Genomic DNA, 12643 nt, shown 5'->3' on the forward strand with positions numbered 1-12643 from the left:
ATTTGTATCAAAGAAAACAATCCATAAACAAAAAAAAAAATGACAAGATAACGAAACATCGAGTTAGAATGCTTTATCGTCTAACGGGATATAGAGACTCTAAAACTATTACAAGAGAACAGAAAAAGTTTCTACTTAAGAAGAATGCCCCTTATGGACTGCAATTCAGATACAACATCACTGATACCCTTTCGGTCTCTTGGGGACTCGATGGAACATGCTATTCCAATTTGAAAGATGAAATGCAGGCACTCCAGCATCTTCTGAGTGTCATTCGGGCTCCTTCCGATGTTCTCTCCTTGAAGAAGTAGTGAATCTGCAATTTCTGTAACTTCATCCGGGAGTGCCGCCTTCACAAAATTATGAAGGTTCAAGCTGTCACTAAACATGTAATCAGTGGGTCTCTTGCGTGTAAACATCTCTAACAAGAGAATGCCGAAGCTATAGACATCCCCATACGTCGTCACCTTACTTCCCATACCATACTCTGCAGTTCAAAAATCACAAATCATAAACATAAATTCATGAAATCATTCTCTCGGGTTACACTAGTTTTAAACTGAGAAGCATATGAGGACATTAATATACCTGGAGCTGCATACCCAACCGATCCTTTTATTCCGATGGAACTTACTTGATTTCCAGAAACGTTACTGGTTACTTTAGAGAGAAATCTTGCAAGTCCAAAGTCAGAAACGTGTGCAGTCAATTCGTTGTCCAAAAGAACGTTGCTTGGCTTGAGATCACAGTGAACTATCGGTGTTCCACAATGATTGTGAAGATAATCCAGTGCAGAAGCAACATCGATGGCTATGTCTAGCCTCTGAAGAATACTTAAACTTTTGGGGGCTTCTCGTACCTCCTCTGTTTGAGTAGTTGGATGTAACCACTCCTCTAAGCTCCCGTTGTTCATGAACTCATACACCAGAGCCTTGAAATCATTGCCGCGAAAATCAACACTCGAACATGTAGTTATGATCTTGACGAGGTTTCGATGCCGGATATTTCTCAAGGCCTCACATTCGGCTATGAAGCTCTTGGAAGCTCCCCGGCGTAACATGTTAAGCACCTTAACAGCAACAATCTGTTCTCTATCATCGTCAAGAAGTACACCTTTGTACACAGACCCAAAACTACCAACACCAATCAAATTTGCTGAAGCGAACCCATCTGTAGCTTTTAGGAGAGCGGAAAATGACAATTTCAAAAGAGAGTTTGACATTGTTGGCATTTCCATTTCTTTTCTTTTCTTCTTTCTTGAGGGAAGAAGAAATACAAGAGACAAAACCATAGCTATACCTATAACCCCGGACATTGAAATTATTAGTATCAAACTATGAGACAATCCTCCACCACCCTTAGCGTTGCACTCGGGCAGCTGAAGATCAGCAATGCCGCCACATAGCTTGGTGTTACCAATAATTGAAGTCACACTTAGATGTTCAAAAACACCTTCAACTGGCACTGCCCCATGAAACTCATTGAAAGACAGGTTTAGCTTCTTCAAGAAGAAAAAGCCCTCTAGAAAACTCGGAATTTCACCCCACAAATTGTTGCGAGAAACATCAAAATCTTGAATCCGTTCCAATGAGATAAAAGAAGAAGGAATCTGTCCCTTGAATAAATTGCCTTGCAAGTGTAGGACTTTGAGACTCAGACAACTGCCAAGACTACCAGAAAGTTCTCCGGATAACATGTTATCGGAGACATCCAATTCACTTAGATTCTTCAAGTTTCCATCCTCCAATGGAAAGGGACCAACAAAGTGGTTTCTTGACAAGTCCAAAGAAACTGACAAGGAGGGGAGGCCAATAATTTGTTGAGGTATTGTGCCACCAAGGTTATTTTGAGATAGATTCAAAAGTAGGAGCCTGTGACATTCTCCTAAGCTTGAAGGGATGCTGCCCTCAAGATTATTTCCTTGCAATAAGAGTATTGTTAACATTTTCAAATTTCCTAGAGAGGATGGGATGCTCCCTGATAAATGATTGTTTTGAAGACCTAATCGCCTAAGCTTTGAGAGTTTCCCAATGTCGGTTGGGATGTTACCTGTGAAGTGGTTGTTCCCCATACCCAATGATTCTAAGTTAACGAAGTTCTGCAAATTTGGCACCTGTCCAATGAGTTCATTCTCTGAAACATCGAATTCCGCTAGATTTTTGACATTGGATATCGAGAGAGGAATGGAACCAGTAAATTTGTTCCCATTGATGTAAAAGTACTGGAGATTAGGAAGAGTGTTGCCCAAGTATGAGGAAATACTCCCTTGAAGTTGGTTTCGGGATAAGTCAAACCCAACGAGAGCAGAGAGGTTATAAATAGATGGAGGAACAACACCAGATAATGCACATGAAGCCAATGAGATATAAGTTAAATTTCTCAATTGGCCTAGAGAACTAGGGATGCTTCCTTCTAAGTTATTATCATTCAAACGAAATATCTTTAAAGACAAGAGGTTGGCAAACGAAGGAGGGATTTCTCCAGTTAAATCGTTCACTTGCAACACAAGTAATTGAAGCTTAGATAAGGTGGAAATTTCTGGTGGAATTTTTCCCACCAGGTTGTTGTAACCAACATTGAGATTAATGAGGTTGAAGCAACTAGATACATTGACAGGAATAGGGCCAGTAAGCAAGTTATTGTCTAGACGCAGTACCTGCAATCTGCGCAAACGGCCAATTTCTGGAGGGATTTCGTCACTGAAGCTATTGTTTTGGAGGTGAAGTGCCCTCAGGAAGCTTAGGTTCCCTATCTGTGGGGGTAGGGACCCAACTAAATTTTGAGACTTTAGGTCTAACACAATGAGCCTCTGGTGCTGTTGTGGACTGCAGGCGACTCCGTGCCATTGGCAGAAGTGAACGGAATCATTCCATGAGCTTATGACCCTGTGAGGGTCCTGCTTTATTTGAGCTCTGATGGCCAGCAGTGCTAGCCTATCTGTCTCATTCCCTTGCTCTGAGCTCCAACAGCACAATAGTGCAGTGAAAAATGTGCATGTTAAGATCAATCTGTGAACAAAAGTGACCATTTTAGAGAGAGAGAGAGAGAGAGATTGGGTTGAGAGGTGAAAATGGTAAGTTTGATTTCAAACTAGGCATGAAATACTAATTTGAACCGTCTTGTTCTCTCTGTCACTTAATGCCTAATGATTCAGGCCTACTCAGTCAATGGTCTACTCGCTAGTCTTTTTCTTCTACAACTGTTGTTAGTCTTTGAGTGCTTGACTTTACTAGTCTACAAATTATGGTGTATTTTCTTACTTTAGAATTTTCCAAGAAAGTGAAAGAAAGACAATGACTAGGTTGAACAAAGACCGACCCCAACGTGTTGTTTACGGAGTAAGACTTGGACTCATGATGAGTGGTGGCTTTAAGGTTATCAGAGAAATTGCTGGCATGACTTTAGGTGCTTTGAAAATTTCGAAAATACTTGACTCATTGTTTGCAATGACTCATTTTTTTTATAGGTCAATTACAGTTTGGTACATAAGCATAAATTTATTTTGCGCTAATTTTTTTTTTTATGACTCCAGGTGCTTTGAAAATTTACGAAAACACTTGACTCGTTGTATGTAATGACTCATTTTTTTTATAGGCCAATTTCAGTTTGATACATAGGGATAAATTTCTTCTGCGCTTATTTTTTTTTTATGCTGTGTGTCAATCATGTGATTTACAAGTAACAACGAATGGCTTCTTAATTCTAAGAAGTTGGTCAACTTAGGAGCTCAAGTTTTCATCTTCAAACTTGGGCGACTTAGTGCTGTGTTAACAAAATGAGAATAAATTTGGTTCCCAATCCAATGACAAGTGTTCTTGCCCGAATTATCTTTACTTCTATTGCGTTTATAAACATGAGGGTTTTGAAGTTATTCATACTCATACCCATTCATTTTCTCTCAGGTCCTTTAAGGGAAGGGATCCCCATTTTTCAAAAAAAATGGGGACACATTTGACTTTAATGAAATTCTGTGGCTAAGATTAAATCACAGGCCACAGAATCTCAACCACAGGATTTCATTAAAGCCAAATCTAACGGTCACAAAATTGGTACTTCAACTTCTGGAGTTTGCTATCAGTCTGCATTCAAACCTGCTTGTATACCTATGCTATTACATTCTTCGTCTAATAGACAGCAACCATTTCAGAAACGAAAAAAAACCTAACCTTATTCACATGGTTTTCCTTTATTGCAGCAAATAACTAAACTATGCTAATGGTATCGACCATTTAAAGTTTTCTTCGGTTCATGAGATCACGCGATGCAGATCCTGCTCCGCTTTATCTGCACTGACCGAGAAAATATCAGCAGGTGCTCTGGTAGAGCCAAGAATGATATTCTTGGATTTACATTTCGAGGAGCTTTTGTGGTCATCAAGATAGACTACTATAACAGTGATGTCATCATGAAAGTGCCGCCTTGTTCCCTTTTTGATTTTCGTTATGTCATTGTATCTCATCTCCCTCTTCTTTGCAGCTTCTTGAAGAGCAGCTCTTACTAATCTCTTTGCAATACCCTGCAATTGTTAAGCCGATTTTGTGTCACAGAGATGTCCGGAATATATTTTTACAAATTCAGATTATTCAAGTCCTACTGTTATTATTACTGTAAACATTTATATCTAATTAGCGGAGAAATGAAACTTGGACCACTACATTTTCCTGGTGGCATGTTATTGTATGCAATAGGTGAAGTACGGGAACTTACAGCTCTTGGGTTTTTGAAAACAATTTCTACTGCTGCGTCATCGCTCAACTGTTCCCATAGGCCATCTGAGGCAAAGATCAAAAACATATCCTGTGGGTTAAGGTTCCTTGTAATGATTGAGGGCTCTGCAGTCATCACTGGCCGTTTCATGGGAACAGGGTTCGCAAATTGCTGGTATATGGGGTCTCTGTTAAACTCCGGCTTCTTTAAATAAACATCACCAATAGATCTTGACACCTGAAATAAAAGAACATTTAGACCATATCCTCCACATTTAAGTTTTAACTCCTATAGTGCTATCCCTAAACCCACAAACAAAATTGAAATATGTAATTAGCAACTATTTTACGCCTGAAAATTTGAAACAAAATATTCACAAGCTCAATAAAGTTTCATAGAGATAAAGAAAAGTAACCGCGCTATAATTACATTAGCTTCAGTTCTATGCTTCTGGGGGGTTCGTGTACATCTCATGCATGGAAAACAATCACTTCTAAGCATGAGATGCCGGATCAGGAGTTGGAGGATAAGGCTCCTGGAACATACAGCTCTCTTTAGAAATCTAAGAATACAAGGAACAAGTTGAACAAGTTTCATTCACTAAAGACATAAAACAATGTTTTGGATTCAGTCCGCAAGTTTTTCTAAGGCCACAATGCTTACTCCTAGATTACCAAATCGAAATTCACTACTTAAAAACTCATAATTTCACAACAAACATGAATTGTTTCATTAAAAGAATCCCACTGTACCTGAATTATGCCTTTTATCCTCCAAACTCCATGAATATACACCACAGCATGTGAATCATCAGGATGTAGTGCTTCAACCTCCTTCCTGACCTCCTCAACTCCCACATTGTGATCAGTGGACAAGCGTTCTGCCACCACCTGACTCCTCTTACCATCTGAAACTCTCCGGCCAAGGACAGCTCTCGAGTCCCCCAGATTGGCTACATATAGAACATCATTTGATATTGCTCCCACAAGGCAACACGAACCAACGGAAGCGATTTGGGGCATCATTGGCAAAGATCGCTTCACCAAATGCAAAAAACCCTCTTCAGTGGCACTGAATGCCTTCTTTATCACATCTGCTGATAATCCACCTTGCTCCATCGCAAATTCTATTAAAAACCCACAAAAAATCTCAGAATTTTGAACCAAAAAACAAACTCAAATTTAAGTCTTTGAACTACCAACCCAATTTCATCATATACCCTTAAACCCAATTCAAACATTCTCATTCAAATATTGAAATTTCAAGTCTTTTGCTTAAAATACAGCAGAAAAAGAGCCATACTGTGTAAATATGGGAGGAGATGGTTGTTGGCGAATCTAGAAGCTTCGGGACCGCCATGGCCGTCATAAACACCAACATACGTTGCAGAGGGTGAGGAGAAGACCTGACCTTGGTCCTCCAAATTCGAATTGGCCTGAACCACAGCGATCGAGTAGTCACCGGAGGCGTGGGGCTTCAAGTCCATGTGCCAAAGGCCATCGCCTCCGCCCCCAGCACCAGATCGCAACCCCAAACAGCGCTCGAGCAGCCTGTAGCACGAGCGCAGCATTCTGTCTCAGTTCGTCGTCTCCGTTCGTGTATTCTGGGTTGCGCTTCGATTTGGGTTTTTAGCAGTCGATGCGTTTGAAAATGATGGGAAAGATGACAGAAATTCGAGAGGTTTTTAGGGAGAGAAAGGGAGGAGAGAGATAGAGAGATGACCAGGAAATCAAAGTCGTGGGGGAGACGCGTGAAGAGGAGGGAAGCAGAGCTAGCTGAATATGAATCAGGAATCGACGAATCCTACCTTTCATACGCTCAACTCTGCCGCGTTTTTTTTTTTTTTTTCATTTTTTTTCATTGGTTACCTTTTTCTTTTTCATTTTGTTATTTTTTCCTTATATTTCGGTCAAAAGAAAAATCTCATATTTCACTCTGTCATTATCTAATGTGTACAGATTAGTAATCATAAGGCGAATAATTTCAGAACTTGCTCCATGAAATTAATTACGACTTTAGCACCTAAATATAAAAAAATTATTCACAATTTTTTTTAAATATTTTTTGAAATTATAATTGGTTTTTTTTGTGTTTACCGGGAGTTTATTGTATTTTGCTTTAATCTATATATATAAAGTGAGAGCCCCAGTTTGGTGAAGCTTTCAAAAATGCCAAGAAAGCCCCTTCGTTTTCTTCACAATTGAAATCCAAAAAGTTAAGAAAATAAGGACAAAGTGGTAAAAAAACCATAACTGGAAGAGAGAGCATCAAAGCGGAAGTTGCAGGATAAGGAATGAGAATTGCAAACGTGGGATTCAAACAACCCTCCACGTTCTACGAACTACCAACCAGATCAAAGCCGGCACCTCGATTTCAATTCCTATTCTTTCACATCCTTCCCCCTCACTCCCAACACCATCTCCACTCCCTCTCTCGCTCTCTCTAAAATCTAAAATTAAATCACGGTGTGTTTCTGAATGCAGGGAAGAGGAATTCTCGAAATTTAGCTTTGCGCAGGCAAAGTGTGGGCTTTGAGAGCGAGCCAAAACTATCTAGCGATTCGATGGAATCGGAGAAGGAATTTCCAGGGTTGAACCAGAGCCTGTACTCGACTATTGAACCTACCCTCTAGAGAAAAGCTTGACGGAGCCGAAACCGTGACCAACCGTCATCCGCTTTCTCCCATAACATCATACGCTTATTCTCGCAACTCTCCTCGCAGTCCACACCGTACGATCAATCTCTCTCTTTATTTATTTATTTTTCATAAATTTAATGATGATGTTCTACGGCGAGATTCAAGTGGGTTTAATCCTCCTGATTAGTTTTAATTGCATCAGGGATGCCTTCGGCATTGTGTTCGACATCGACGGCGTCGTTTTACGAAGCGAAGCTCCCATCGGAGGCTCTCCTCGGGCCTTCAGAAGATTGTACGACGATTCTGGTACCCCCATTTCTTATACCCATCTCCCAATTTTTGATCTTTCTGGGAATTAATTTCTGGAATTTTAAATTTTTTTGCTAGGTAATCTCAGGATTCCATACGTGTTCTTGACAAATGGTTAGTTTCTAATTTGTAATTTTTCCACCTGGTATAATCCAAATTTTTGTTTTTTTTTTTTTAATTAATTGTTTTAAATTTTTGGGTTTTTTGGTTGTGATAGGAGGTGGGATTAGTGAATCCAAAAGAGCCCTTGAGTTAAGTTCACTTTTAGGAGTGAAGATTTCACCTTTACAGGTATATTTTTGTTGAGGGTTTTCATAAATTTTTATAATTTTAACTCTTTTATCCAGATTTGTGTGCTTTTTACCTCTTATTTTTATGTAATTTTACCTTTTTGTTGATTGCGTGGTGTTGGATGCAGGTTTTACAGGGCCATACACCTTTTAAGCAGTTACTAAACAGGTATGTAATATGATGCATATAAGCTGAGTTATGGGTCAGAAAGTAAATTCTTGCTGTACAAGTTTATACTGTTTTCTTTTGCGTTTGATCGAGTATTTGCAGTGCTGGCATGGTTCATTTTTCTGTGCTACATGTATATTCCTCTAGGCTAAATGTGGGAATGAATAGTTATACATGGTGCAAATCAACTTGAATTATGCATCTAAGCGTATGCATTTCAACCTTACTAAATGGTCAATAGACTCACTACGTAATTTGTCTGAGAGAGAGATTTCCTTATATTCTTCTGTTCAAGATTTTCGGTTTGTGTTGTGCAGATTTGAGAATGAACTCATTGTTCGCTTTCTGTCCAAAACTAAGTATTTCACGGTACAAAACCAGAAACTTGAACGGACATCCATTGCAAGCATATCCCCTGATCATGAAATTCCATAGGAACAAGTTTTTCAGTAAAATCCCACAAAAAACTGCTGCGCTTGGGGCATTTTACCGCAAAATCTCTCTGGCTTTAATTCTTTGTTGTTTTATCCTTTCTGTGTGAGATTCTATCTTATTTTTTTATAATCTCTGCATTCTTATTCATGTGCTTATAACAACCATTTATTGATTATTATTTTTCTTGCAGTTCCAAGCTTTTGATGAATTCCAAATGGTTGCGATTTATTAGTTAAAGATACTTCTTGCTTTTGTATGGCTAGCTGGTGTTATTTGGGTTTAATTTTAGTTATAATGGGAGACAGGGCACATTAGTTATATCTGTGCTCATTAATTGATTAGGATTAGTATAGTAGTCTTTGCTAATTTATGCATTTTTATTCTTTGTACTATTATAATCGTCCTTACATATGTTGGGACTAAATTGAATAATAATGCTTCCTTTTCTACTCAGTGAAAACACATACCAAAGCAACAAAGCTATGATGGTGGGAATAATCATTCTCAGGTATGTATGATATGAATGTGTGATATGAATTAGTTTGCCAAAGTTCATTGTAAGTAGATCGTACATATTTGATTATCTGGGATATTGTAACTGTATTTCGGTTCATACTGGGGAATAGATTGCTTCTAATTAGAGTCTTTATGATGCTCACTATCAGTTCTCGCATGTATTGGGCAATGCAGTTTTGTTGGTTCATGTTAGGGAATAGGTTGCTTTTACTTTAAGCCTTTCTGATGGTCGCTATTAGTTCTCGCACATATGGGCAACGAAGTTTTGTTGTTTATCAGTTGTAGCAACATACTAAGTCATGATTGTTGTAACTGCAGTAAAGCGGCAATGGAGACCCGGCATCAGCATTTTCAAGTTGATCTGGGTAATCTCATAGCCTTCGACCCTCATCATAGATTCCCCTCCATCCCCTTCTCCAAATTATTTTTCTTTACTTATTCAATATCTCTATTTTTTGGTAATATTTTGTATACTTCTGGGCTTTTTGAAATTATTGCTCTTGAGAAATTAATTGAAAATTTACTTTTGGAAATTGGGATTTTATTTGGATTAATCCCATCAGTAAAGTGGCAGTCATAAGTGAAATAATGAATTTATCACACTATGCTGATGGGTTTTTGTTCAGTGGGTGAAATTTTGATTTGTGTTTTTTCATGGTATTTAGGGAGGCATTAGTGAAGGAATGTATAAAGAGAGGGACCGAGTTGGTTTAAGCTATTGCGAATAGTCTTTTCAACTCACATTCAACTGAAGGCATAGACGGTCCCATTGTGCACATGTTCGCTTCCTGAAACTAAGCTGCCAAGATAGAAAGCATGTGAGTCATTCATCTTATGATTCTCCAACGATTTTATTTTATTTTATTTTTTATTTTTATTTTTTAGGTTTGATCATGTATATGAGCATTTGGTAGTGAAACATGTATAGTGCTTCACAATTGAAAAGAAGTGGAATGGTAGTTTCAGGTAATTGTCGAGATTTTTGTTGATCCTCTTTTGTTGTGCTGCCAATTTACGGTTCCTATCATGTAAATTGGTTGACTAAAATGTTAGCGTATGCAAAAAACTTTTGCCAAAACAAAGGGTAAATCATTACTGACACTGTAGGAATTTTGAAACGTGTAGGTGGACCGTATTTGATTGAGAATAAGATACCGTGCAATATCGATTTTGGAATGAATGTTGGGGATGAGGTATATATCTTAAACCAGATTACTTAATTATAGTTAAATTAACTTTTTTTTCTTTTTCTGTTATGTAGCTGAAGCAGCTAAAGTTGAGTGTTTTAATCGGTTGTATATATCACCCAGTTTACCTGTTCCTACAGCTGCTCAACAGGGACGAGTTTCACAGCAGGTGAGTGAAAATTCTGGGTTCTTAATTTTCTATTTTCTGATTGAAATTTGATGGTATATCTGATTCAATTGGAAGACTAAGCTAAAAGTACAAGTGCTATTTTTTGGTTAATTTGTTGGTTTTTTGGATGGCTTTTCTGGGTTGTTGTTAATTGTATGTTTTCTGATTGAATTTGGCATCAATTTATCCAATGGATTAATGAGCTAAAACTACAAGTGGGGTTGTTTTGATTTTTGGGTTGTTTAATTTTCTGTTATTTTATTATGAGAAAATAAGGATTTGAACATGTTAATTAGCTAAGAATTAGTTTACATTGGACAATATATATGATTTTGGATTCGTGTTGGTGTAGCTAGGGACAATTATATCTGTGGATGGATGTTGGGTTGGAAGGTCTACTCATAAAGAAGAACAAATCTAAGGGTAGAGTGAAACTGAAAAGCAGCCAAACTTAAATTGCAATTTGCCAAAGAGCACGATTGGCCCTTTGTTTTAAAATTTTCATACTTCTCATTCTTATGTACCCTTATGTATCGGTAACGTGTATTCAACTTTAAAACTTTATCCGAAACCATTTGGTGGGTGTTTGGAATTTTGGAATTAGATTTTCAATTTGGTTTGTGAATTGCTAACTTTATCAACTCCTCTTGCTTAACCTCAATTATTTCAGTTGGCATTGGTTGCAGACCCATTTGTTGAGGCTCGAAGAAAAAGGAAGTGGGGAAAGTGTATTCTTGCCATAGATTTTCTGTTGGGAGTGAGTGTTGAAGAAAAGGGAAGGTGATAACAGCGGAAGAGGTGGCTTTTTGCTTTTGGCCTTTTGTTTTCTTCATTTTGCTTAATGTTGAGACTTGAGAAAAGAACTTCTAATGTTGAACCCCAATTCGAGAAGATAATGTGAAGAAAACAAATATTCGTAATTGTTATTATGTCCAAGATCAAACCAATTATGAACAATTGCTGTCCTCTAACAAAAAAAAATTTGACCGATGTTTAGTTATTCATAATCTTCTTCGTAATCTCAAATATCCATGTAGTCCAAAATCATCCCTAAACACCAGCGGGGTTCGAGAAGGATTTTGAATATCATAACAGTTATTCATAATTATGATTTTGTTAAAGAACCTTGCGTACATGCATTGTTTTGTTTTGTTTTTTTTTTTTTTTTTTTATCCATTTGAACCAAATCATCCCATCCCCATTTGCACCCCAACGACCAACAAAGCACCCCAAAATTTCTTAAGTTGTGTTGATCACAAATTATTGAAGATCATATCCTTAAACTAATGAACCAAAATTACTAAAATTTTAAGGATATCATAACATTTTAGAGCTTATATGTGCATTGTTGAGTTATTAGAGCAAACTAATAAATATAATGAACATACATTGAATACAAATTCTTCTTTGTCATGTGGTAGTTTTTTAGCCTCTTATTACGGGTTACACATTTCTAAAAACTTTTTATATTATGTCCAGCCCACAAATGTCATTTATGATAGGGTTTAGGGGTATTAAAAAAGTTTAAAATTCTACTCATCCAATTGACATAAAAATTAAAACTCTATAAACAATGCTAATTTATAAAAGAAAAAAATATGAAAGCTAAATCATATCCAAGTCCTAACACCAACCGAGAAGTGTATATAAGCCCGTCATTTCCTTGCACTAATACTTATTACACTTCAAAAGTATTTTGTGATCATTTTATTTTGTTCTTTTGTATTATAGTGATGTGTAGATAAATGTTTTTTCTTCTTCTGTTCATAGGCATCTACGTAGACTTTTTCGTATTTATGGAATGTCACAGAATTTGTATTCAATTTAGGTTCATTTATTTTTTAATTTTTTAGATAAATTTTTCCATGGAGCGTGGCCAAAGTCGTGCAAGACAATGGCGTCAATCATTGAGTCCTGAAGAACATCAAAGATATCTAGCTCGACGACGTCTAATAGCACAAGAAAAAAGACAACAAATTCCAACTCTATATGATGATCATACTATGACATCCCCCAGTAACATACAACAAGAAATTCCTGGTATTTATTTCATATTCCTTTTTCTTTAACTCATACTAATGCAAAAAAAAAATAAATAAATAAAATCTAATTTCTAATTTTTCTTTTAACTATGCAACAAGTAGGTCCCAATAATATACAAGAACGGGTTCAGTTGGCTAACTATGATGTTGAGGTCGACCCCATTAATATAGAACAACAAAT

The 12643-nt window shown here is 37.2% G+C and overlaps 3 protein-coding genes across 5 annotated transcripts; 1 reads left to right on the forward strand and 2 right to left on the reverse strand.

The window, feature by feature from the left end:
* Positions 1 to 40: 40 nt before the first annotated feature.
* Positions 41 to 3028, reverse strand: LOC103965290 (probable LRR receptor-like serine/threonine-protein kinase At3g47570). The gene is made up of 2 exons (XM_048574985.1): positions 589 to 3028; positions 41 to 487 (listed from the first exon to the last, which is right to left on the reverse strand). The coding sequence occupies exons 1-2, from the start codon at positions 3026 to 3028 to the stop codon at positions 132 to 134; spliced, it is 2796 nt and encodes a 931-aa protein (XP_048430942.1). The 3' UTR covers positions 41 to 131.
* Positions 3029 to 4059: 1031 nt separating this feature from the next.
* Positions 4060 to 6494, reverse strand: LOC103930054 (probable protein phosphatase 2C 63). Its single transcript, XM_009339344.3, has 4 exons — positions 6010 to 6494; positions 5460 to 5833; positions 4708 to 4944; positions 4060 to 4516 (listed from the first exon to the last, which is right to left on the reverse strand). Exons 1-4 carry the CDS (start codon positions 6275 to 6277, stop codon positions 4247 to 4249), a joined length of 1149 nt encoding a protein of 382 aa, XP_009337619.2. The 5' UTR covers positions 6278 to 6494; the 3' UTR covers positions 4060 to 4246.
* A 445-nt stretch (positions 6495 to 6939) lies between these two features.
* Positions 6940 to 11340, forward strand: LOC108868116 (haloacid dehalogenase-like hydrolase domain-containing 5). Of its 3 annotated transcripts, XM_048575007.1 has the most exons (11): positions 6942 to 7437; positions 7548 to 7637; positions 7733 to 7768; positions 7872 to 7945; positions 8073 to 8113; positions 9003 to 9056; positions 9383 to 9429; positions 9730 to 9882; positions 9950 to 10030; positions 10190 to 10420; positions 11091 to 11340. In XM_048575007.1, exons 2-8 carry the CDS (start codon positions 7550 to 7552, stop codon positions 9738 to 9740), a joined length of 351 nt encoding a protein of 116 aa, XP_048430964.1. In that variant the 5' UTR covers positions 6942 to 7437; positions 7548 to 7549; the 3' UTR covers positions 9741 to 9882; positions 9950 to 10030; positions 10190 to 10420; positions 11091 to 11340. The 3 variants fall into 3 exon arrangements, with proteins under 3 accessions (XP_048430963.1, XP_048430964.1, XP_048430965.1); XM_048575006.1 differs by lacking the exons at positions 9003 to 9056; positions 9383 to 9429; positions 9730 to 9882; ... (1 more) ...; positions 10190 to 10420; positions 11091 to 11340 and adding an exon at positions 8431 to 8973 and having other exon boundaries at positions 6940 to 7437; XM_048575008.1 differs by lacking the exons at positions 6942 to 7437; positions 7548 to 7637; positions 7733 to 7768; ... (2 more) ...; positions 9003 to 9056; positions 9383 to 9429 and having other exon boundaries at positions 9736 to 9882; positions 10190 to 10237; positions 10326 to 10420.
* Positions 11341 to 12643: the final 1303 nt, after the last annotated feature.

The sequence above is a fragment of a genome, unplaced genomic scaffold (assembly GCF_019419815.1).
Source record: "Pyrus x bretschneideri cultivar Hongxiangsu unplaced genomic scaffold, Pyrus_bretschneideri_v1 Contig77, whole genome shotgun sequence".
Taxonomy (NCBI): Eukaryota; Viridiplantae; Streptophyta; class Magnoliopsida; order Rosales; family Rosaceae; genus Pyrus; species Pyrus x bretschneideri.